A 24,380-nucleotide genomic window follows, 5' to 3' on the forward strand; every position below is an offset into this window, starting at 1 on the left:
AGAAGCTGGACTAATATTAGCCTCCTTTTATAGTAGCGGTGTCTGAAGTATAGAGGAGTTTTGTAGCTCAAGGTCGTGCAACTGGGAAACGCTCACATAGAAATTCAAAACCACTTTGTTGACTTAAAAAAAAAACAACCCACAAGGCAGTTAAATAATTTCTAAGTCTCCCCATAGACGTGAGTCTAAGGCGACTTCGTGTTCCCGTTAGTCCGCAAATGTCCCGGTTAGAGTTCCAGTTCTTCGAAAAATTTCCCTTAATTGAAGTTTCATAACAAGCCTGCAGGGCATCTTTCTCAATCTGTTTAAAAACTCCGCCCAGCTAGCGAAAGCGTCCTGTCTCCAAGGAGACTGGCGCAGGGCGGGACTTCCGGCCCCTACGCACACTCACTTCCGCCTCCGTCCGGAAGCGTTGCGGCAGACGGCGTGGGTCTGTCGCGCCGGGGACCTGATCGTCTGCCTAGCGGGGCTGTGGTGGCTTCAGGCGCGCGCAGCGATGCTTACTCCTGCGTTCGAGCTGACCCAGGACTGCGACTTCCTCACCGTCGCCATCCGCGTGCCCCACGCGCGCGCCTCCGAGTTCGACGTGTACTTCGAGGGGGTGGACTTCAAGTTCTACGCCAAGCCGTACTTTCTGAGGCGAGTTCCCGCAGCCTGCGTGCCGCGTTCATTCGGGAGCCCACGCTCGCGATTTACTCCGCGATCGCGGACACACACACACACACTCGCGGGTCTCTTCGCTGCCGCCTCGTCGGCGGCTTCCAGGCTCGCAGTCTACCTGCCGTACAATCACCTCCTGTGGCATCCCTGGATTCCGCCACCGAGCACGGGGCCACCCGCGCGGTGTCAGTCCGGTCACCCTCGTTCTCGATCTTTCCTGACTTGTGCTTTTCTTTCACTGCACGCCCGCGCCTCCCTCTTTCCGTGGTGACCTCCCCGCGTGGGTTGGTCTTTTGACTCCCGCCCGCATGTCATCTGCTTCCTGTAGTTCCCAGGTCTCCGGTTAGCATCAGATTAGCCAATTCTTTTCTGCCTGGCTGCCCGGAGATGCGAGCAGTACTTAGCATTTACCATTCATTCATACCAGGTTTTTCTCCGTGTTGAACCAAAATAGTAGTGGCAGCTCACACTCGCCACCTTCAGTGTGGTAGGCAGGCAGCTTCTTAGATGCGCACATGTCGTTTTAAGTCATTTTAATTCTGATAGCCGGACTTTGAGTTAAGCAGAACTATTACCTCCTTGTACCGTGGACGGTGTGAGAGTCTTCCTAAACTTGCTCATCAGTTGCCCTCTGCTTTCAACGGAGTCAAGCTACAGTCAAGGGGTTTCTTCACTGCTCGTGTGGGAGCCACATTAGATCTTAATTAGCATGCCAACTTGAAAATACAGTAGGTCACTCCCTACCTATGAGAGATACTTCCAGGACTCCTCAATGGATATCTGAAATCATGGATAGTAATGAACCCTGTATATACTATTTTCTCTTTACCTATAAACCTAAGATGAAGTTTAACTTATAGATTAAGTTTAAAGTGAAGCAGAACAGACATAAATACGTTTGCTAATGTTTTTTGTGAGTCGTTCTCCACCCCCCCTCCATTTTATTGGTTGTTAAAGTATTCAAATGGAAAGATGGGTCATTTGATTGTTTATTTTCTTAGTTGAAGAGTCAATCTAGATTATTTAGCTTGCAAAATGTGAAGCACTGAAAGTTGCCTTTCGAATGGTGGATAGATTTTGATGGCTAAAACTATGCTACGATTGATAATCGCCTTCCTTGTGTTAAATCTGCAGATTAACGCTGCCTGGAAGGATTGTGGAAAATGGATCTGAGCAGGGGACCTATGATGCAGATAAAGGTATGGTTTGGGGTTTTAGATAGATTGGGGTGTGTGTGTGTGTGTGTGTGTGTGTGCACGCGCATGCCACCCATGTTGCTAAAGTTCCTTCCCTAGAAGGGGCATTCTCCTAAAGTCCCATTGAAAAACTAAATGTGATTCCATCAAAGTTCACTGGGAGAACCACTGAGTTTATTAAGTTATAGAGTAGTGGGTAAGGGGTTTAGGGCAGGAATCTTGGTGCTCTTGAAGTAAGCCGGGCGTGGTGGCGCACGCCTTTAATCCCAGCACTCGGGAGGCGGAGGCAGGCGGATTTCTGAGTTCGAGGCCAGCCTGGTCTACAAAGTGAGCTCCAGGACAGCCAGAGCTATAAAGAGAAACCCTGTCTCGAAAAACCAAAAAAAAAAAAAATAAATAAAATAAAATAAATAAATAAATAAAAAAAAATAAAAAAATGAAGTAGCCACAGTGGACGATCTGCACGGCTTCCTCAGGGCTGTATAGATTGAACTCCCTCCCTTCAGCCTAGATTCTAGTTCTTCCCCCACGACCACATGCAGTTGGGGCAGAATTGTATCATACAATTCTGGTTGGGGGTGGTGGTGGCCGCCCTCTCATTCTGTGAGGGACGGAAAATAGTCAGTAGGCTCGTCTGTGATGACCGTTTGTGGGCTGGAGATGGTGGCAGTTTGGCTCCAAGGATGGTACTGTACAACTGCATCTATAGGTATAGATGTGGTGAGGGGAGGTGTATATGTGTAGGTTCATATGTGTGCACACATGCAATTGGAAGCCAAAGGACCACCTCTGACGTCATCCTGAGGACTGTGTTAGAGACAAGGTTTCTTGCTTGTTGCTTATCAGTTAGGCTAGACTGGCTGGGCAGGAAGCCCTGGGAATATTCTGTCTCTGTCTCCCCAGCTGGAGGATTACACACATGCACCACTGCATCTTATGTTTTCATTTGGGTTCTGGGAATGAAACTCAGGTCCTCCTGCTTGTACGGCAAGTGCTTTACTGACTGAGCCATAGGCCCAGTCTTGGCTAGGATTTGGTGGATTCCTTATGTTATAGTGGTAGTAGTCTCTAAAGATACCGTGGGGACTTTCAGAGATGTCTAGCAATTGCTGTATGCTGTGTAACTTTTTTTAATCTTTAGTGCCTATTATCTATGGATTTTTGACAGGTAGCAGTTTTCTCAGTCTTTTAAAGTATTTTGCAGTAATCTTTAAATTTGACTCAAAAGTTCTAGTTTAATTTTCTGTAGCACATGTTTTAAAATGGTTTATAAGCTTTTGAATGAAAACTTTCTTAAACAGTTTTCAAATTTAAATTTTTAATAACAGGTAGATGAGAAATTATGCATGGAAAAATGTAAGAGTAATTGGATTTTCTATTCATGATTGACAAGCCCCCATCTTAAGCCAGCCACAAACTCCAGGAATTTTACACTTACAGCAGCTCCTGTCTTTTCTTTTGGACTGAGTTTGGAATAAGGGTAGATGTGGGGTCCGGCAAAGTAGCTCAATGGGTAAAGGCGGTTGTCTAGCAAACCTGGTAACCTGAATTTAGTTCTCAGAACCCATGTAAAGGCAAAGGAGAAAACTGACTGGGCAGAGCTGTGCTCAGACTGCCACACATGAATTATAGCACAGCCTGTCACGTCCTCCCTACCCCATGCCTGCAGAGTAGTATTTTTTTTTTAATTAAAAAAAAAAAAAGTAGCTTGTGTGTATTCTTATGTAATTTATTCAGTAACTATTGAGAGCTGGGGTAAGGGGCTGGAAAGAATGAGACTAAAGAAAAATGATTAAACTCTCATTCGTAATGATGTGATAATGAAGTCTAAGGGAGCCGCTATCCTAGCTGTGGATAAGACATTGGCATTATTAAACTTTACGGCTGCAGAGATCGCTCGGCTGTTCATAGCATATACTGCTTTTACAGAGGATCAGAGTTTTTGGTTTTCAGTACACAGAGGCTTACAGTTGCTCTAAGTCCAGCTCCAGGGACTCTGACGCCCTCTTGTGGCTTCTGCGGGCACTTGTACTCATGCACACATAATTTATAAAATAAACCCTAAAAAGCAAAACAAAACTGTGAAGTACTTAGAGTTGAGGTGTTGTCTATCGGGGATGTCTGGGCTGGGTTGTATTTATTGATATATTGGATTGCACGTCAGTGTGATGGAAGAGGGAAAGTTTTAACACAGTGGACTGTGTTAAAGTTTTAACAAGTGGGCATACACGCTTGTAATCCTGGTGCTCAGGACCCCAAGATAGGAGCATAGTTTCATGTGGGTTTGGGCTAGCCAGGGCTACATTGCAAAGCTGTCTCAAAAGAAGTAAAAATGTCTCTAGAGTTAGTAAAGAAATTATTAAGCTATAATTGGTTTGATGTAGTTTTAGAGCCGTTGCTACTCTGTGGATTAGGTATCCTGACTTCCCCATCGTTCAGAAATACATATTTGTCAGCGCAGTCACCTCCTCAGCCCTTGACTTGTAAAAACTCTTTGAGCTTGGATATTTTGACTAGGTTAAGATGGTATTAGGTGATATCAAAGCTCTCTGTGGTTTGGTTACAGTAATTTCTGATCAAAGGGACAAGTTTGGAAAAACCTCTTTTAAGAGTTTTTCTTGATTTGTAGTTACTATAATAAGGGCAAAATTTTGGAATCCCTTAAGAAATTACATTGTTTGTTATTTTTAATAATCTAGTTAAAATGTTTCATTGGTGTGTATTCGTTGCAGATGGTGTTAGGATTCCTGAAAATATATTTTTTTCAAGTATATCATATATTCACCACTCCACACTGTTTCCTTTCTCTCCTCCCCTTTCCTCTCCTACTCATGTCCTTTCCCCTTCCCCCTAGTTTCCATAGCTTTCATGTCTCATACATGAGATTGTGTGTGTGTGTGTGTGTGTGTGTGAGAGAGAGAGAGAGAGAGAGAGAGAGAGAGAGAGACTTTTCTCTGCATCCTTGCCAGCACTGCTGTTGTGTTTTCTCTGTAAGAGGCATTCTGACTGAGCTGAGATGGATCTCAGTGTAGTTTGCATCTCCTTGCTGGTTAAGGATGCTGACCATTTTTTTCATGTGTTTATTTGCCATTTGGTTGATTTGGTTGATTTGGTTGTTTTGTCGTGTGTGTGTGTGTGTGTGTGTGTGTGTGTGTGTTTGTATGTGTGTGTGTGTGTGTGTGTGTGTGTGTGTGTGTGTGTGTGTATGTATGTGTAGGTGGTTTGTCCCTAGTTTGTGTTTGTGTGTATGCACGTACTGCAGACAAGAGGATTGACTTTCTGGGTTCTTGCTTCATTACGATCTACCTAAGAGACAAGGCCTTTCACTGAACTTGGCGCTAGGCTCTTGTTGCTTCAGCTTGGCCAGCAAACCTCAGGGGTTCTGTCTCAATTTCCTCAGCACTGGGGTTATAGGTATTGGATGTTGTGCTCATATTGTATATGTAGAATATAGAAATTGAAACTTAGCTCCTTATGGTTATGTGAGAAATGCTACCAACTGAGCCATTTTTCCAGTCTGGCCTGAGTATTTTGTGTTTTGAGCTCTTTACATGTGGATATTAATTCACTTCAGATATATAGTTTGTTGGCTATTCTGTCCAATTCAAGCTGCAGGATGGCCTTTCTTGCGATGGGCAAAAGCCCCACTCTAGAAACCTCATAGACTACTCAGGCTGCTGACCCTCCAGGTGCAGGAGCAACCAGCCTTCCTGTCTGAGGAGCTCCAAGAGCCAGGCCTTGCCCCACTCAGACTTCCCTAATGGCTGTTAATGGCCGTCCCAGCCCCTGATGGCAGGAGAGTAGCCAGGTTTTATCCTACGGGAAAAAAAAAAATTCCACTAATACCTGAGTTTGCCCCAAGATAGGGCCACATAATCCCTCCAATCTTAGGCCATCCTGGAAAGCTCTGCCACCCCCATCCCCATCCCCACCTCAGCCTCCCCTACCTCAAGAAACCCTATATAAATCCCATCTTCTACTGAGTTCTTTGCTGCCACCCTCCTGGGTTTTTCCTCCCGGTAAATCTCTTGTGTGATTTTGTGGTATTCCTTGGCTCCCGACCACCAAGACACCTTTCCCTTACGAGCTGTAACCCTTGTGTTGGAGAAACCTTTCCTTCCCTGGAGCAGAGCTGGAACACTCTGCCTTTCCCTTCAGAGCTGGAACACTTACATAGTTAACAAAGGTTTTCCTCAGAATTATATATTGCCTGTACTTATATTTCCTTATATGTACTTATGAAGTCTAAATATTCTAATGTCTAACTATACAACAATTTCTTTTAAAGGAATTTTTACCATTCGATTGCCCAAGGAAACTCCTGGCCAACATTTTGAGGGGCTGAACATGTTAACTGCTCTTCTGGCCCCGAGAAAATCCAGGTCTGCCAAACCACTTGTGGAAGAAATAGGTATGTTTCCTGTTGTTGGGAGGAAATGAGGATAAAGAAGAATTCTCACGATAATTTGTGTTTCTAGGGAAGAGACTTGGGGATGGAAAATCAGAGGAAAAAGTTTCAAGTGAAGAAAATAGAAAGGGAAAGTTCAGTGTCCTGAGAAAATAGCTCATCTGGCATCACAGTTAAAAGGCGGGACCAGGAGGAGTAGGCCAGGAGGAGGAGTAGGCCAGGAGGAGGAGTAGGCCAGGAGGAGTAGGCCAGGAGGAGGAGTAGGCCAGTCACGGTTTTTCTCTATCATTAAAACATTCTGTCTTGCCAGAAGTGTAGAGTTGAAAAGCTACATAATATGAATACTTGCTGGGTCACGAGCTGTAGTGTTCATTTCTTTCTGATACCCTGGGATTAAAGTTTCCTCTAATCCTGTCATGCTCTTCCTAGGTTCTGTACCCTCATCTTCCCTAGATCCCCAGTACCCTTCCCCCTTGCCTGACTGTGAGTTGCTTACATAATTACTCCCAGAGTGTGTGTTCCTTTTTGTCTGGCTTCTTACATTCAATGTTCTTATGAGGTATATGTGTGTTAAAACACAAGTCCATCTACCTTCATCACTTCAAGTTTATCTATACCTCCTACTGTGGTGAACATTTGGGCTGGTTCCACTTTTTGGCCATCGAGACCTGCAGGGCTGTGACTATTCTTGTCTGGGCCTTCGGTGCACAAATATAGGCATTTTCCCTGTAGCAACTTCTTTCTCTCATTGTACCTAGACATCTCAGGACTTTGAGCGATAAACTAATGTATAACACATGTAGGTGCTTCCGGGGTTTCTGAGGAAGGAGCTGACGATGAGGATGAAGAGTTTGACTGGGAAATCGAGCAGACTCCCTATGAAGAAGTCTCAGAAAGTACTCTGCAATCACAGTGTCACTATGGATTTGGAAACCTGCGGGCCGGTGTGGTTCAGCGGTTACAGGTATGCTGTCCTGGAAGACTGTGCCACGCAGTCTTCAACTTCATTTCTGTTTACCTGGGGCACTTTTAAAGGAAGATTATGGAAGGAGACACAGTTAGAGCCTGTAGCAAGCTACTTGTATGTAAGGATCATGCAGTTGTCCATTTCAGGCTGCTTCTGAGGGATGGAGGCCACACACTTGGGTATCATACAGCTTCTGTCGCACATGTACAGACAGAATCTTCCAGTGAGCATGAGCCTGTGAGCTTTTTCACACTTGGGGGCATGTATATATACACACACACACACATACATATATATCTCTCAGCATCTCTCTGAACTATTCCCCCTGCTTCATCCTTTCCTGGGATTATAGGTTTGTGCCTCCTCTAGGTTGTGTTTTGATAAAATTGTTTGGTTCTTGGTGCGCAGTAGGTACTGTTCTGTTTATTCTTGGTGGAGGTCACATGTAAACTCATTTGGATACTTGAGGTTTTGCAGAGTTTTGGGTCTTAGATTTTCCCTGAGCAATGCTCAATTAGGAGGATGTACCTGAGTCTCTCAAGAAAAAGTCAGAAGCCAACCTTCTGTTCATATTTCTGCTTCCACTCATGTTTGGGATACTGCCATGACCACTGGACACATGTAAGTCATTCTCTCTTGGTAAAGTGGTGCAAAGGTCATGAGATACTGGACACATAGGAGAAAATTCTGAAAAGTGTAGGACACTATAAACACCTGCCCTTGAAACACCAACGTTACTTTGAAGATTCTTACAAGAGAACAAAATCGGCATTTACTCAGCAGCAATTAAGTCAAAGGAATATGTCCGAAAAAGCGCGGACACTTTTCTGCAGAACGTGGTCTGTCTGTGTCTCTCTCTGCCACTCCTTTCCCTTATTTTTCTGCTGATGAGTCAGGTGTTTAGAACAGAGTCAGCTTTGTGGCATCTGTGACAGAAACTGCAGTGAATTTCACTAGTTGTGTGGCCAAGAGCCAGTTTGTGGTCATTTTATTTGTGGCTTGCCCGCCCAGAGCTGTGAATGGAGGCCAGTAAGTGTGATCCGGCTAAGTTCAGAATCTCCATTCAGGTTCAAGGTATCCCAGACACTGGTCACATCCAGTCCAGATGCATCCAGTCACATCCAGTCCAGATGCATCCAGTCACATCCAGTCCAGATGCATCCAGTCACATCCAGTCCAGATGCATGTGACCACCTTGAAGGGTTCTCCTGGCTTAGAGGATGCTGGGGGACCATAGTTCAGGTGGGAGAGACCAAGTCTCTTTTAGGTCAGAAGTTTTTGTATTTATTGAAAATCATTTATAAGTAATTTAGGTTGCTTTTTAAGCCAACATTGTTATGAAATAGTCTTGTTTTTTGATACAGGGTCTAACTTATTCCAGGCCATCCTGGAACTCACTACATAGCTGAGTCTGGCCTTGAATTCCTGGTTCTCCTGCCTTCGCTTCTCAAGTCCCAGAAGCACAGATATAGAACACCACACCTAGCTTTTATTGTCAAAAGTGGTAATTTAAGTTATATATACTCTTGAGATAACGTGGTGTCTCAGAACATGTATGCAGGTAGTACTTGTGTCTTTCTGAATTGTGTGACTAAAGCATCAGGTACCTAAATATCTGTCACTCCCTTAGAAAATGAACTAGCAATCACTCCAGTTAGGATCTCTGTCTATCCCTCTGTGATTACATCTCCTCTTCCCCGTCAGAAATGCTTAGTCTGTTTATTTAGCTTAACTGTCTAAAATTGCTAAACTCTTTTTCAAACTTGAATAGACCGAATATTACTTTCCTTAAAAAAAAAAAAATCCTCATTGCCTTAATTTAGAAAGGAAAGGCCACCCATGCGAGTGGACTCCAGGGCTTTATAATGTGAGTAGTGTGCTGCTGGCCGCAGAGGCTTGTCACTGCACAGAACACTGCGAGCCCAGGGCTCTGAGAATGCCCAGTTTCCAAACATGTTTAATTTGGCACCAAAAACCTGATCTGAAACAACACAGGTTTTGTTCTGGTCATTCCCCTCCCCTTCCCTTTTTGAGACGAGTTTTTACTTTATAGCTCTGGCTGGCCTGGAACTCAGAATGTAAATCAGGCTAGCCTTGAACTGTTGGTAATCCTTCTGTCTCAGTATCTCCAGTGATGAAATGACCGGAGTGAGTCACCACACCTAGCTACTGGCTCTCCCAGTATGTTTTAAACTACTTACTTTTAAAGTTTATTGTGATTGTGTTTATGTATGTGTGCATGGCTCGTGCATGTGAGTGCTGGTGTGTTTGTGTTACAGCGTGTATGTAGCGGTCAGAAGTTAACTTTCAGGATTCATTCTCCTTACACCATGGGTTCCAGGGTCATACTCAGGTTGGCAGCTGCTGCTGTGATAAAATACTGTAACCAGAGGCAACTTAGGGAAGACAGAGTTTATTTGACTTATGGTTCTAGAGGGAGGGTCTTTGATTGTGGGAAAGTTGTGGCATGGTGGCATGAACAGGAGGCAGGGTAATCACATGTTTATCCACATACAGGAGAGCAAAGAGAGGGAACTGGAAGTGGGAAGAGGTTTTTCCTCTCTGCACACTCTCAAAGTTTCCTCTCAAGACTCTACAGATCCATAACTTATCCAAACAGCACTACTTGGCTGTTGACCAACTATTCATATGTATGACCCTATGGGGGGACATTTGCCATTCAAATCACCACACGTGGCAAGTGCTTTTAGCAACTGAGCCATCTCTCCAACCCTCTGTATATTTTGAACTACATACTTAGTGTATTGCTGAAGTGCTTGGGTAGAGTGTGCTGCCCCAGCCTTCTAACACACACTGTAAATAAACCAGTGTGTTCTTGAATACCTTTGCAGTCCAGAGAGAGCCTGAAGACTGAAGTCACCAAGTCTGGGAATTGATATGGAACTGTCCTAAGTACTGTGTGAGTCAGCCCAACAGTACTGGTTAATACTGGTTCCTCGGGCATCTTTACTGTTGCATATGTATTTTTACCAGGGAACAAAGCCAGTAAACAGCTTTAAAGAAGTGGGATTTTCTTATGAATTAAATTTGAGGGATTAATCAGACTTCTAGAAGTCCTAGTAAGGTCGGTGTGTCTTTTCAGACTCTTACATAATTGCTATATTACATAAGTGCTCTGTATTTACAGCTGCTCTGGTTGTGACAGCCACATCAAGTGGCTAAAAAATGACTCTGTAACATTAACAGTGGTAATTAGTGAAGAAGCTATAGATGTTCCTAAAAGAACAATCGTCTTGTAATATTAAAAAATGGCTTTTCTAGTACTGTGTTGTGTCACAATTTTAGTTTCTCTAGCCTTTGGGTCAAAACAGCCAAAACATTTGTTCACTAGTAGTATGCCAGGATCATCTCCCCACTCTCCTGAAATGAAAATAGTTTTGTTTTCTCTGATGACAAAGGCAATGTACTCAAAAAAAAAAAAAAAAAGTAGTACAGAGGAAAAAAATCAGTATTTCCCACACCGAGATAATGTCTTCGGTGAATAATTTAACTATTTATAAAAGCGTAATCCTGTCTCCTTCTAAATAGATTTGTTTGCAAACTTCTCCATTTTATCTGATAATAAAAGTATTTTTGCTGAAGCAAAGTCTCATTCACTAACCCCCACCCTCCACTTTCCATGTACACACACACACACCCCCGCTTTCTTTCCTTTTTGTGAAATCTCTGCCAGCCACCAGGGTGCCTTTGGAAAACTGCCCTAGCTGCGCAGAGTCAGGGCTGCACAACAAGCTGTTGGCACCAGTGGCTGCCAGCAGTCACAATCCTGGAGTCTCTAGGCGCCACCCCAGCCAGCTCCGGGGACAGCCTCAGTTACAGGATGCCAGGCCTTCTGGCCCTTGCTTTCCTTTGGCTGCTTCAGGGACCCTGAGATCTTTGTTTCCAGGAAACGAGCTGGCCAGATGTGCACACAGATTCATTCTCTTTCCGGATGGGGTCCTGTTTGATCTGTGATGTAAATGAACGCAAGAGTGGCTTAAATCCTCCACGACCTTTTCCTGGCAGTGTTCATCTTCAGATTGCTCAGGCAACTAGTGCCACAGCTATTCCGAAACACAGAAAGGGCAATGTTTCTCTCCCTGCGCAGCTTCTTTCTCTTCCTTTCCCATGGTTGATTGATGCCTCAGACTTTTTCTTCTTCTCTGGTGCTGAGGATTAAACCCAGGACCGCGCGCATGCTAAGGAAGTGCTCCACCACCAGCCATGTCTTTCTTTAGATTCCAGTCTGACTCTGCATTAGCTTCCCATTGTTCTTATTACAGTACCGTAATAAGATGCCCAGAGGTGACCCCTAGGAGAATGTGAGGCACATGGGATGGTAGTGAGAAGGACACCGTAAATGCAGAGGGTCAGAGTGGAGTCTGAGATGAGTGTTCCATAAATGGGAAGAAATGTAGTATGTGGCCTTGGACCAGAGGGAAAGGCTGGCATCAGCTTGAAAGGCAAGCTTGGCTTGATGATGCAGAGCTGGGAGTGTGGGTTCAGAGAGTCCATTCACCCTCTGAAATACAGAGTTTTCTGTCAGTACTCACTGATCATAGCCCATTCACGACCTTAAATCTGTCCTGGTGTGATAATTAATTGTTCTGTTACTTCCCTCCACCCCACCCCACCCCACACCCACTCACACTTTAATTGCTGTTGGCAGGTAAGGAGTCTGAAACGGAAGGGGGATTGTGTTTCCAATAAGAAGTCAGTAACAGAACAGCCATGGAACAGAGAGGAAGAGAAATCTGACGTTAATGGGTATATTTAGCTTTGGATTGTGTCATTTAATACTTATAACAGCCTGTGCCACTAAATGCTGCCCCATCCTCACGAAAATATTAAAGATGTGGTTACCCATCCTGTGGAGTATTTTACATCACATGGGGAGAAGTACTTTGCAACTGTGATTAAAGCTAATGTCGACATGCCTTTTATATGTGGGTCCCCTTCCATCATGGAGGGAGGAGAAAAGGCCTGGTGACTAGAGGAGCTGGGGGAGGGGTGACATCGTCCTGCGGATTTGCAGTCCAAGGAAAGGACATGGCCCCCTGGTAGTGTTCTCCCAAGGCAGCCGTGGACTCGCTCTGCTGCTTCTCCATGCCATGGCCCATGTGTGCCCTCGCCTGTGGCTGGAGTTGGGATGTCAGTGAGGAAACGGAGGGAGGGAGGGAAGACGGACTGATGCTGCACCATGGAGGAGATGCTCTGCTGGATCCAACTCCAGATGGCTGGCCTGCCCATGGAAACCCTGCTGCGTGCTTGTCAGGGTCTTTGCATCATGAATGAACTGTTTCAATTTGTTATGAACCTCATAAACCCAAGGGCTGCCCCGAGACTCCTAACTACTATTTATAATAGGATTCCTGTAGGAAAATGCATTCCAGGTGCTCAGAAATTAGATTGCATAGGAACTTTGGAATGTAAATTTTATTTTTGTGGAGAGGCATTTGTCTGGATGTTGCCTCAAATGTTTGTATTTGAAAGTATTAAGATATTCTGGTTGGTATAGTGGCTTCCAAAAAGGTCACTGGATCCCTTCGTTGTATTCGAATGACTTCTTCCCGCTCAGATCTGTATGTTTCTTCCAGGACTGTTCATATCTGCAGAGGAAATAGGTGGAGTGGACACAGCCACAGTTTGGGGGATGGTGTGGATTCTATGAGGTCTCTTTAGTTCACAGTTCCTATTCGTCTGTTCTGTAGAGTTCTGCTTGGGAAACATGCTTCATGTTCATATATGTACATACATCTTGGTTAAGACAGTAAGGGTGATTCTTAAGATTAGATTTTTAAAGTTTCAGATGGGAAGTCCTAGACATCAGAATTACTCATAAAAATTCTTTAAAATTTTTTATTGGGTTAATAAAATTATGATGAAATTTAATGATAAATGAAAAAATGATAAGTAAAAAGTAATGAAAAATTTAAAATGTACACATGGAAGTCAGAGGACAGCTTCATGGAGTTGGTCTTTTTCGTCTCTCTCTTTGTGGCTTCCAGGAATTAAACTCAGGCCTGCATGGCCAGCACATTTACACAGTAGACTGTACAGGATTGCATTTGCATGGTTTGTTGTGATTCTGAGACCAGCTGAGCTAGCCAGGAGGAAGAAAGGCATCGGTCTCTATATCTGCAGAGATGCCTGATGAACCCAGTCTCTCTGCATCTGCAGAGATGCCTGATGAACCCAGTCTCTCTGCATCTGCAGAGATGCCTGATGAACCCAGTCTCTCTGCATCTGCAGAGATGCCTGATGAACCCAGTCTCTCTGTATCTGCAGAGATGCCTGATGAACCCAGTCTCTCTGCATCTGCAGAGATGCCTGATGAACCCAGTCTCTCTGCATCTGCAGAGATATGCTCAGCGCCTCCTGTCTTTAGGAGCTTTTAGATCTCTAGCACTGAACAGGGAAATGAATGGAGAATTAAATGTTCCTGCTTGTTTGTGAGGGTTTATTCAATTCTGCTTTATGTGTCAAAAGTTTTAAATAAATAAGTGTATGTGTTGCATGCAGCATGTGTGTAGAGCCATGATGACAACTTCTGGTAATTGTTTCTCTCCTCCTACTGTATAGGTTCCAGAGATACTGGTGATCAGGCTTGGTAGCAAGCACCCGTGATCCTTTGTGTTAAACGTTAATATCCTTAATAGATGCTGGTCAGTTTGTCTTATGGGTTAAATGAGGTCATTTATTTGGAAGTTTCTAACAGAGTACAGAATAGTGGATTCAAACATTTGTGGGGTTGGTTTGTTTGTTTGATTGTTGGTTTTTTTGTACTTTGCTACTAGGTCTCACTGTGTAGCTCTGGCTGGCTTGGAACTTGCTGTGTGCACCAGACTGGCCTTAAATTCAGAGAGCTCTTCCTACCTCTGCCACCTAAGTGCTGGGAGCCAAGGTGTGTTCCACCACACCTGTCTTAAATGTTTGTTAGGTCAGAGTTTAAATATTATGAGTGTCTCATACTTTAGTGATCAGACAGGTCTTCCAGCCTTCATGTTCCTCCTCCCTCCCCTGTATTTGATTTTTAAAAACTAAAAGTTTGAGATAGAGTTCATTCTTGTTCTGGTGTTTTTAGGATGAGCTGAGTGAGGTTATCGATATTAAGGATCCAGATTTCACTCCTGTGACTGAACGGAGGCAGAAGCGCCTGGCTGCTGAGTTGGCCAAATTTGATCCAGATCATTATCTGTGAGTATGAACTTTTGTGACAGTTAAATAAGTTAGTTACTTTGCACTTCTTTAATTTTTTTCAGAATCTTTGAGCGTGTGTGTGTGTATGTGTGTGTTTATGTAGTTATGTGTGCATGTGGAGGCCAAACCTCAACAATGGGTGACTTCTTCAATCACTCTTTGCCTTATTTAACCTACCCTCTAATGGCTGTACATGTGTGACCTTTGTAAACTTCCTACTTAATTTATACTAGCAACCGAGAACTCATTTTTATTTTAATTTAACTTTTTATAGATGCTTTGTGAATTTGACATCATGTATCCCAGTCCTACTCATCTCCCAATCCGTTCATACCTACCTTCTGCCCTTGCGACCTCCTTCCCAAAAGCAAAAAAAAAAATCTGATTGTGGAAGCTGCAGTGTGTCACAGTGTGTCCCAAAAGTGTACCCTTTTGTCCATGCTTCTTTACTTGCAAATGTTCATTGCAACAAGTCATTGGTCTGGTTTGAGGCCTCTGTCTTCTGCTACACCATCAATCCTGGATCCTCACTGGGACTTCTCTCAGATATCCTCTTGTTGCCCTGTGTCATGGAGGCCGTACAGTTTTGGATTTGTAGGACCAGCCCTTCATGTACTTCAGCAGTTCATAGATGGGGTAGATGTTGGGGTGGGCTAACTCAAATTCCTGGATCTGGCTCAGTTGGTCAGTCAACCGCACCACCAGGATGAGCTCTCTGGCACTGCTCTGTCTAGCTCACCCAATGCTGCAGCTAGCAAGGGCCAGAGCCAGCTCTCCCACTCCCATGCCTGTGCCAGCAGGATCATCTCTGCTGTGATGTCCAGGTGAGGTGCAGGGTCTGCTCTCTGAGTGCTGCAGCAGGGAAGGGGCTGGGCCAGCACTCCCACTCATGCCCTCAGACTGGCTCACCCTCTGCAACCCCTGGAACCAGCTCTACTGGGCTCCCCAGGTGAGGTGCAGGGGCCACTTGCAATGGAGAACTCTTAATAAACTCTTTAACACAACCTGTGGGTCATGACTTTTGGGGTCACATATCAGATATTCTACATATCAGATATTATATTACAATTCACAATAGTAGCAAAAATTACAGTTGTGAAGTAACGACAAAATAATGTTATGCTTGGGGATCACCACAGCATGAGGAACTGTATTAAGGGGTCGCAGCGTGAGGAAGCTTAAGGACCAATGCTTTAATGGTTTCCTTACCATGCTTAAAGCATCAAACTTACAGGCATATTTGTTTATACTTGTTTCAAGTAGAATTTTTGTCATGGTTATTTGTGTATATAACTGAATATGTCTTGCTTTCCATAAGAATCCAGATCTATGTGTGCTGTATTTCTTGCTAGTCTAGGATCTCACTGGAACGTTTATCTGCCACCAGTTGCAGTGACCAGATAGTTGTCCTCTGTGCTAGGGTATCAGTAGACCCTAATCAGAGTTGTGCTCTGTTTCCCACTTGTATCCGCTGTGCCCTTTGCTGCAACCAGAACTGTATTTGGGTAAGGAACTTAATAAAACAGAGATGTGCTGTCTCTTACTGGCCAGATAACAGCACGTTTTTGCATTTTTCACTGGACCTCTGAATACCTGACTCTTTGAGTAGAGAATGAGTGTAGTTCATATGTCGATGTGACACTCTTTTGTTATTTTTCCCAGGTGATTACAAATTGTTACCCATATACCACAACCACCACTCTGGTATTTTGTACAGTGTTCTCAGCTTCTCATGTCTCCTCATAGGGTTATTTCACAAGGAGGAAAAGAGGTGAAGGGACTTGCCCAGGGTCACACCACTGTTAAGTGGGTGGGTAGGATTTGAAAAGAGGCTTCCTTTGCCACCCTGTGTTTCCTTTTCAAGCACACTGCTCGGCTCTAACTGCCCTTGCTCCTGTGATTAACATTCTCTCTCCTGTGACCCAGTGGGATACTAATTGGAATAGCAGAAGTGAAGCTTGTGATGTGCAAATGGAATGAGTGATGTGTGGTGATGAATGGCTGAGCATCCTAAGGGAAGCCAGGGAAGAGTGGACTGTGCTATACTGTGGAGGACATCTGAGAGACTCCGCTCCATTTAGACTGCCATTTCTAATTACTTTTATCTCTTCAATGGTGGTTTTAAAGGTCCACTGAAGAGTAATTTGAAGAAACCCATTTAGAATCATGCTGAATATTTAAAGTAGAAATTTCCATTGTCAGCAAATTTCTCACCCAGTCTGAAAACAGAATGAGCTTTCGAAGGCTGAAATTTTAAGTGGGAGGTAGCTTAATTAGAAGAACTGTCTAGAAGAATACGTTTGTGACCCAAGAAGACTCAGGTATTGAAATTTATAGTTGGCAGCATGACAATCTAAGCAGCCTGTTTCCTCTGCCTCTTGTGCTTTTTGTATCCAGGAGCTTATTCTCTTTAAATAACTTCAAGCTGCATTAATTAATGTACGGGTGTTACAACAGGCATGGAGATCAGAGGGTGACATGCAGGATTCAAATCTCCCGCTGTGTGGGTTCCTGGGATGGAGTTCAGGTTGTCAGGCTTGGCAAGGGTCTGTCCACTGAGCCTTTCGGTGGGCCCAGGAGCTCATCTCCTTAATAGTGTGAGTAGAATGTTTTTTATCATTTCTTAAGGAGTGGTTCTCAGAGAAGTGATGGCGTCAGGTTTCGAAAGGGCTTCAAGAAAACAAATGTGATTTTTAGCCTACACAGGACAGAGTTGAGCCAGCTGCTTATAAAGAGGGATTTATGCATTTCAAAGTAACATCTACCTGCTTTGGGGTTATGACTGTTTTGAAATCTGTTGTAAAATAGAGATCTAATGTGGTTTGATTGTTACATTAGCATGTCCTGCAGCCAATGGAGTGCCATGTGCAGTGATCAGTAAACCTCGTTGTTTCTGATTATTCTCTTTGACACCATTTGTTCCTTTTAGACATGATTTTAGAAATTTTCAATTTTATTTATTAGTGTGTGTGAATAAAAGTGAGTGTGCCATGTCATCAGATGACGTTTTCAGGATTTGGTCCTCCTTCCAGCATGGGTTCCAGGTGTCAAACTCAGGTCAGCAGGCTTGAGTGGCAAGTTTCTACTGTGAGCCCTTTGTAGACTTGGATGCTATTTTTACACTAAGGTCTGCAGACAGCGTCTTGAAGTATTCCGTAGTAGTCTTTCACCTTTATATATGGCCAAATATTTGTATTTCTTTTCCTGAAGATATTGGTTTTTTTTTTTTTTCCTTTCTACATTTGTTTTTGATTCTTCGGGGGGGAATTTTTATCATAACCAATTTATGAAATCTTGCTTATTTCTTTGGTGAGAACAGGAGAAGGATTTAATCGACATTTTAAACATCTGTGAGATCATGAAAACACAAAAATGATCCAAGCCCTTTTTGGAATACTATTTTAAGCTGTGGTAGATTTTCGTTATTAGGAGTTTGTTGAAGAGGCTGACACATTGATCTGTTTGCTTGTTTTTTTGGTCTTGTTTTGTTTTTTGGATGTATTGCGTAGATTGCAGCTAGCATTTGGAAGGCTGGAAGGGGTGGCTTTCTATTCAGCACTCTAAGCATAGGAAGAAGCATTGGATAAGACATCAGACTTGTTCTTTTGTTTGTGTGTGCTCTGGTGCAACAAGCATTTGTTTGAAAGTTTCCTACTCACCATCCTGCAGAGTCCAAGAATAGCACTTGAATGTGACAGATGTCTACACTCATGTCACTTTCATTCCAGTCAGGGAGGTCAGCATATCTGGTGGAGGGCCATTGTCTTCGCTAGGGTTTCATTGCTATGAAGAGACACCATGACCAAGGCAACTCTTAAAGGGTAAACATTTAATTGAGGCTGGTTTATAGTTTTAGAGGTTTAATCCATTATCATCATGGCAGGAAGCATGGCAGCATGCATGAAGGAGCAGAGTTCTACATCATGATCTGAAGGCAGCCAGGAGACTGTCTTCAGCAGACAGCCAGGAGGAGGCTTTCTTCCATGCTGGGTAGAGCTTGAGCATAGGAGGAGACCTTAAACCCCACGTCACAGTGGTCTTCTAACAAGGTTACACCTCCTCCAGTAAGGCCACACCTCCTAGCAGTACCACTTCTCATGGGCCAAACATATTTAAACCACCACAGCTATGAAGGAGCAAGTTCGAGTTTTTGAGAGGGCCTGGCATTCTACAAATGTCTGTTAGTTTTCACGACTGTTACTTGGGTTAGAACATAGTGATGCACACCTTTAATCCCAGCACTTGGGAGGTAGATGCAGGTGGATCTCTGTGAGTTTAAGTCCAGCCTGGCCTACATAGTGAGTTCCAGGACAGCTAAGGCTACATAGAGAGATCCTGTCTCCCCCTAGCCCCGCCAAACAAAACAAACGGAAAGCAAGCAAGCTGAGGTATGTCTTTGACATCTTTGTCTCACACAATCAATCCTAAAGCTGTGCTACGTCTCTCTTTGATTTCCTCTGCTTCACATTTCTGGCCCTCTTCTTGCATGGCTTCCTATAGCCTTCCGACCACCTCACAGCCTTCTGTGGGCTTCAGCAGATCTGTCAGCTGGGAGGCCAGCAGCATGATAGCTGACCCATGCTTGGTGCTCCACAGGTAGTGCTCCTCGGCTTCAGACAGCAGCCTCTGTCTCCTGAGCGTGACGGCAAGTGTTCTCTGTGATGTGGACCCTGCTACTTCCGTCAGTTCAATTTGCCTCTCCTTGCCTGTGCCTTCTCCAGAGGCAACAACTGACGCTTGCATATCCCCACCCACCCCGCTTCTTGTGTGCTTCTAACACATGCTGGCCTTTTGCTAGCTTGTTCCTCCCTGCATCATTTCATGATACCTCACCCCCTGCATCATTTCATAATACCTCACCTTCGAGCTGTGCTCAGACATCACTTCCAGAGACCTTCATCCTTTGGCTGGGTGATGATCCCCTCCTCAGTGGCTCCCCGATGTGCCCACCTCCCTCAAACCACATTGTATTCTAAACTTCCATATTTGTGTCCTTGGTTCTGATTAAATAGTGGAGCCCTTGTGGCAGGTTTAATCTTTTCCTTTTTCTTTGTTGCTATGTGTATGTGGAGTACATTCAATGAATTCAGTGACGTTTAAAAATGTGAAAATAACTGATTATGGAAAGCAGTAGGTCATGAATCATATTCATGTAACTCTTAATTTATAGACAGAGTAAAGAGCAAGCCATTAGTGGGCCTGATGGTGTTAGCCTACAGTCCAAGGTATGCTGGAGGCTAGTGAGGACTATTAGGAGCAAGTTTAAGGTTTAGAGAACATCACAAATTCAACACCTGCCTGAGCTATGGTGTGAGTTCAAAGCCAGCCTAGGCAACTTAGTGAGACTGTCCCAAAAATAAAAATAAAAATAAAAAGCAGACCCAACATGTGTGAAACATGAGGCTCAATCTCCAGTACAATACAGAACTGGAAAACAGAGTCACCCATTCCACTTGAGATTATTGGGATGTATCTGAGAATGTTTACTCAGAATAAATTTATCATTTTGGACCATAGGATGGGTTTATACATGTCATGCCATGCACGTGGAAGTCAGGACAGCTCATGGGAGGGAGTCAGTTCTTCTACCCTATGGGTGCTGCAACTAAACTCAGGCTTAGGGGCAGGCATGCATATCCTCTGAGCCATCTGACCAGCCCCATACTTGTTTTTTGTTTTTGTTGTTTTTTAAATCTTGGCCAAGATATATTACCTTTCCAGGCTCAGGCAGTGATGCTGGAAGGAGTAGAAGGCATCATGGATGCAAACTCTCCATCCAGTAGACTCTGGTGTACTTTACCCAAGAATACTCATCTTCAACTTGAAAGGCAAGACCACATGATTTCTGAGTGTGTCCTCAAAAAAAAGAGCTAAAAGTGTACTTTAAATGTCCTTTTATTTTTCTAGTTAAAATTAAGAGAGTACAAAGAATGGGGTCTTCTGGTATCTACAAAGGTTGTTTTCATCTTTTTCAACAAATTAAAACCAAGGAACTGTTACGATTAACATAGCTCAATAAAGTAGCATTTTAGTAGAAGTATTCACACTGGATAGTGTGTTTTGGTGTGTGTGTGTCTCAGTCTCTGTGGAAATGCAGAATCCTGAATGACATGCTCATCTGTTTGCTTTTTTTTTTTTTTTTCTTCTGAGTCTGAAAGACATTTCATTTATCTTAACATTGCTCCAACCTGAGCTACTCACAAATCTGGCATCAGTTCTAGAGGGCAGTGTGGTCAGTGTAGGATAAGAGCTCAGGGTAGGACAGCTCTTCCAGTGCTTTCTGTGTAGAGGGTCAGGAATGACTAAGGCCCCTTTTGTTAGGTGGTTACCGTTTGCTTTATGGGATTAAAGTCAGCACCACACTCAGTTTTCTCTCAGATTGTGTATTGAATTGGTGTAGTCTCTATTTCTGTGCAAATGTGATAAATTAAGATTAGAAAGAAAGTCAGTGCAGTCTGATTTAACAAGCCCGTTTCTTTTTGAGCAGAGCTGACTTCTTTGAAGACGAGGCAGTTGAGCAGATTTTGAAGTACAGTCCTTGGTGGAACGATGCACATGCAGAAATGGTGGCCTCTTTGGGAAAGAACCAAGAGCACGGGGACTCTGCTGCATTAGGTAAGAAACTCAACATTAGCATCATTTGTGATCTTAAAACTCATCATTGTGCCACGCCACTGCCCTTCATGTTTTGTGGCATATGATTTTAATTGTCCTTCATTGTGAAAATGGGGTTTTTGATAGCTAATTCTGCCTCTCGTCTTTGCCTTTCTTTGCTGGTAGATTTGAACTGTAAGGTACCATAGAATTCCACAGTAAATCACTCAGATTATTTTTGTTGGAAAATCCTTATGAACTAGTAAATGGATCTATCAGTAGAGTCCTTTAAGTTTTAATTGAGTATGCGTGAGAGAGATCCAGACTCATTCCCGTTCTAGTGAAAGAATTGGATGTGACCTCCTCAGTTGATTCACAGGTTAGGGATGAGGAAGCCAGAATAGCTGTCTTCCTTCATGTTTCCAGAACATGGTAAAGCAGTTGGAGACTGCTGAGGTGAGGATTTTACAGGCCACAGGAGGTGGCTGTGAACACAAGCATTACCCAGTGCGATAGATTTTGGCTGTACTGCTTTGTGCACTTGGCAGGTCGCAGGGGTGCACCCGCCCAGGAGCTATCTTAGATCCGAAAATGGAAAACATCCACACATACCAGTTAATTTTTAAATGCCTTGATTAATTCAAAGTCTGAGCACTCCTAAACATTCCCCTCTACCCCAGGCCAGTGGCCACTTACCCAAAACCTCACATGACTGGTTGGCTTTCTCTCCTGCTGCTACTGTATCCCCTTCTTCCCCCAGGCCTCCTACCTGTGTAACCCTAAGTGTCCCGCCCCGTGCCCAACCATTGGTCATGGCATCTTTATTGACAGATCAAAAAACCAATTGGGCACAAGGACCTTCAGCATCTGGACGTGCAGATTCAAAGCATTAGCACCAATCCCCAACAACCAGAGTCCTTTCTTGGGTGTGTATCTTCTCATCATGGGCTCCGATCAATACAAGCTGGTTGTTCTAAGTCTGTATAGTAGAGTAGTAATGGTTTCAGTTAGATCAGAGCAGGAGGCCTACATTGTCTGATAGGCTGATTTGGCTTTTCTTTATATACTAAAATTGAATTTCAGCATTTGATGAAAGGAATACATAGGTAAGAACATATATTCTAAAGATTTTAAGTTGAATGTAAACCTCCCCTCCGCAAGTTCTTCCCCCTAGAAGCAGTCACTGTTAAATTTTTAAGTGTATTTAAAATTAACTTAGGTTTCTGTTGACCATCAAACCCAGGGTTTCAGGTATGCGGAACACAGGTTTTACCCTCCAGCGGTATTCCCAGCCTGCGGTGTTTTTAAAGCACACATACCTCATGTAAAAGCTTCTGTGGCCGTGTTCTTGCCATCTTTGCTGTGGAATGTACTGGAGGTTGGAAATCTCCCACGTGAGCATACACAGATCACTCAACTTGTCTTGCTTGAAAACCACTGGCTGCTGTCCTTTGCAATATTTCTCTCATGCTTGGGGAACATTTGGACTCTCCTGCTGGCAGTCATTTGGGGTTTGGTTTACTCCTCTCACTGATAGTACAGGAGCCCTTTTCACACTCAGTCTGACTGAGGTAGCTATGGTGTCTTATGCACCAATTCCTAAAAATTGTCTTCAAGCTGTCCTGTCCAGTCACCTGCTGCCCACTCTCCCCCCCCCCTTTGGCATGTGGTATTGTGATTATTATATAATATGTATTAAGTAGTATTTTATTAAGTATTTTTGTGATTAAGCTTTGTTAGACTTAAGGTAATTTCCACCAGTAACTTTAGAAACTAGACTATTGATTCTGAGTATGGATGTGTGTGCCATTGTTTCTAGCGTGCTCTGGGGTAGCATTTGATCTGTGCTTACGAAGCCTTTGACTCCTTCCCAGCTAACAGACGTGCAGATGGAACAGGGCTGACTCCCTCTACTTAGGTAGAGTCTTCAGTGGGTCTCAAGAAGTTTGCTCCAAGGGCCAGCCACTTTCTCCAGTTTCTAGGTGTGTTGGTGAGGTAAGCTGGTGGCTGTGTAGTTGGGCTTTCTCTCCACCAGAGGGAGCTAGTTGCCCTGAAATCAGAAGGCAGCCTTCCCTCTGACTTCAGCTCTAGCTTGCTCTCCTCTAATCAATGGCACTGTGTTCTGAGGTCAGTTCTCCATGTCAGCAGAGCACTGAGTTAGAGCTTCTGTAATCTTAGCAGACTGAGCCAGTGCTCTGTCCTTTTAACTGCTGCTTCCAGGCCCTTTATCTGACCTGTGGCCTCCTCAAGCCAGGCTGGTGGTTCAGGCAGTCAGTCTGCTCAGCCATTATGGTGATTCATTCTAAAAGTCACCTTTTAAACCAGCAAGGGTGTGTGACCTGAGGTGGAGAGCTTGAGCTGGGTTGAGCAGAAAGGATCTCCTCCATTTCGCCAGGTGTAAGGTTAAGCATGGGCAGGACATAGCTGTGGGAGTCTTGCATTTAACGTCTCTACTCTTTGTGGCTGAGTGGCTGCAGCTTGGGTTTCTGTAGAAGTCTTCCCTGCCTGCCTCAGAGCTGCCAGCAGGATTGAATGAGGCCATGTGTGGGAAAGCTCACTGCACTGTGAGGTTAGAGACGATTGTTAGGGAGTGAACTGAAGGCAGGAAGCCAGGAGTAGGACGACTGCTCTGTCAGATTGCCACTTTGTACATTTTACAAAGCTTTAATGGCCTTGTTAATGAGATTTTTCTTTCATTTTATTCTTATTCAGATATTGAGTCACCCAGAAATGGAGGAATGAACTGAAGTATGTTGAGCTAGGATAAAGTACAGGAGAAAACGACATAAAACAAGAACTAGTTTTATAGTTCTATTTACTAAATTACACTCTGCTGTGTGTCTCTTGCCTCCTCCACAAGTGTCTGCCCTTCTCTGCTACCTGCCTTCCTGTTCTGTATTACACAGTGAGATGTTGCCACTTAGATAGGACAGTGCAGATGATAGAGGTGCACTGTGGCGTTGTCCTACAGTGTACAGTGGTAGCCTGCTTTGTATGAGTTCTAGCTATGCTACAGTTGGTAAACTTTGCCGCTGTCTTTGCTTGGGTAATGATAGTGGTCCTATTTATTAGACTTCAGAGTCACAGCAGGGAAACTTATTAGCATTTCCAGCTCTATAAAGATCCAGATTTTCCTCCCCAAAGGCTTATGAATGGCAGCGTTAGATGCCGTGCTCCCTCGGAGCTCTGGTTTCACGAGGATGGACTCACCACATTTCCCAAGTTGTCTTTCAGTGGTTAACATCAGCCCAAGAGTCTTGGCACATAATTGCTTGTTATGACACCACATAACATTTACAGTCCATGAACTTCCTTGCAGGGCCATCCTGTTTGGCACCAGTGAGCCCTGGAGTGT

General features: G+C 44.0%; 1 protein-coding gene across 2 annotated transcripts in view; it reads left to right on the top strand.

The window, feature by feature from the left end:
* Positions 1–410: 410 nt before the first annotated feature.
* The window catches only part of Shq1 (SHQ1, H/ACA ribonucleoprotein assembly factor), a 99,584-nt gene continuing 75,614 nt past the window's right edge, over positions 411–24,380 (top strand). For both annotated transcript variants that reach the window (XM_029478869.2, XM_021165304.2), the window contains exons 1-6: positions 411–639; positions 1,795–1,859; positions 6,145–6,267; positions 7,068–7,228; positions 14,316–14,428; positions 20,919–21,046. In XM_029478869.2, the coding sequence (XP_029334729.1) occupies positions 497–639; positions 1,795–1,859; positions 6,145–6,267; positions 7,068–7,228; positions 14,316–14,428; positions 20,919–21,046 (733 nt within the window). In that variant the 5' untranslated portion in view covers positions 411–496. The remainder of the gene's footprint in view (positions 640–1,794; positions 1,860–6,144; positions 6,268–7,067; positions 7,229–14,315; positions 14,429–20,918; positions 21,047–24,380) is intronic.

This window comes from Mus caroli, unplaced genomic scaffold (genome assembly GCF_978045245.1).
Source record: "Mus caroli unplaced genomic scaffold, Mus_caroli_1 scaffold_7, whole genome shotgun sequence".
In the NCBI taxonomy this organism is placed as follows: Eukaryota; Metazoa; Chordata; class Mammalia; order Rodentia; family Muridae; genus Mus; species Mus caroli.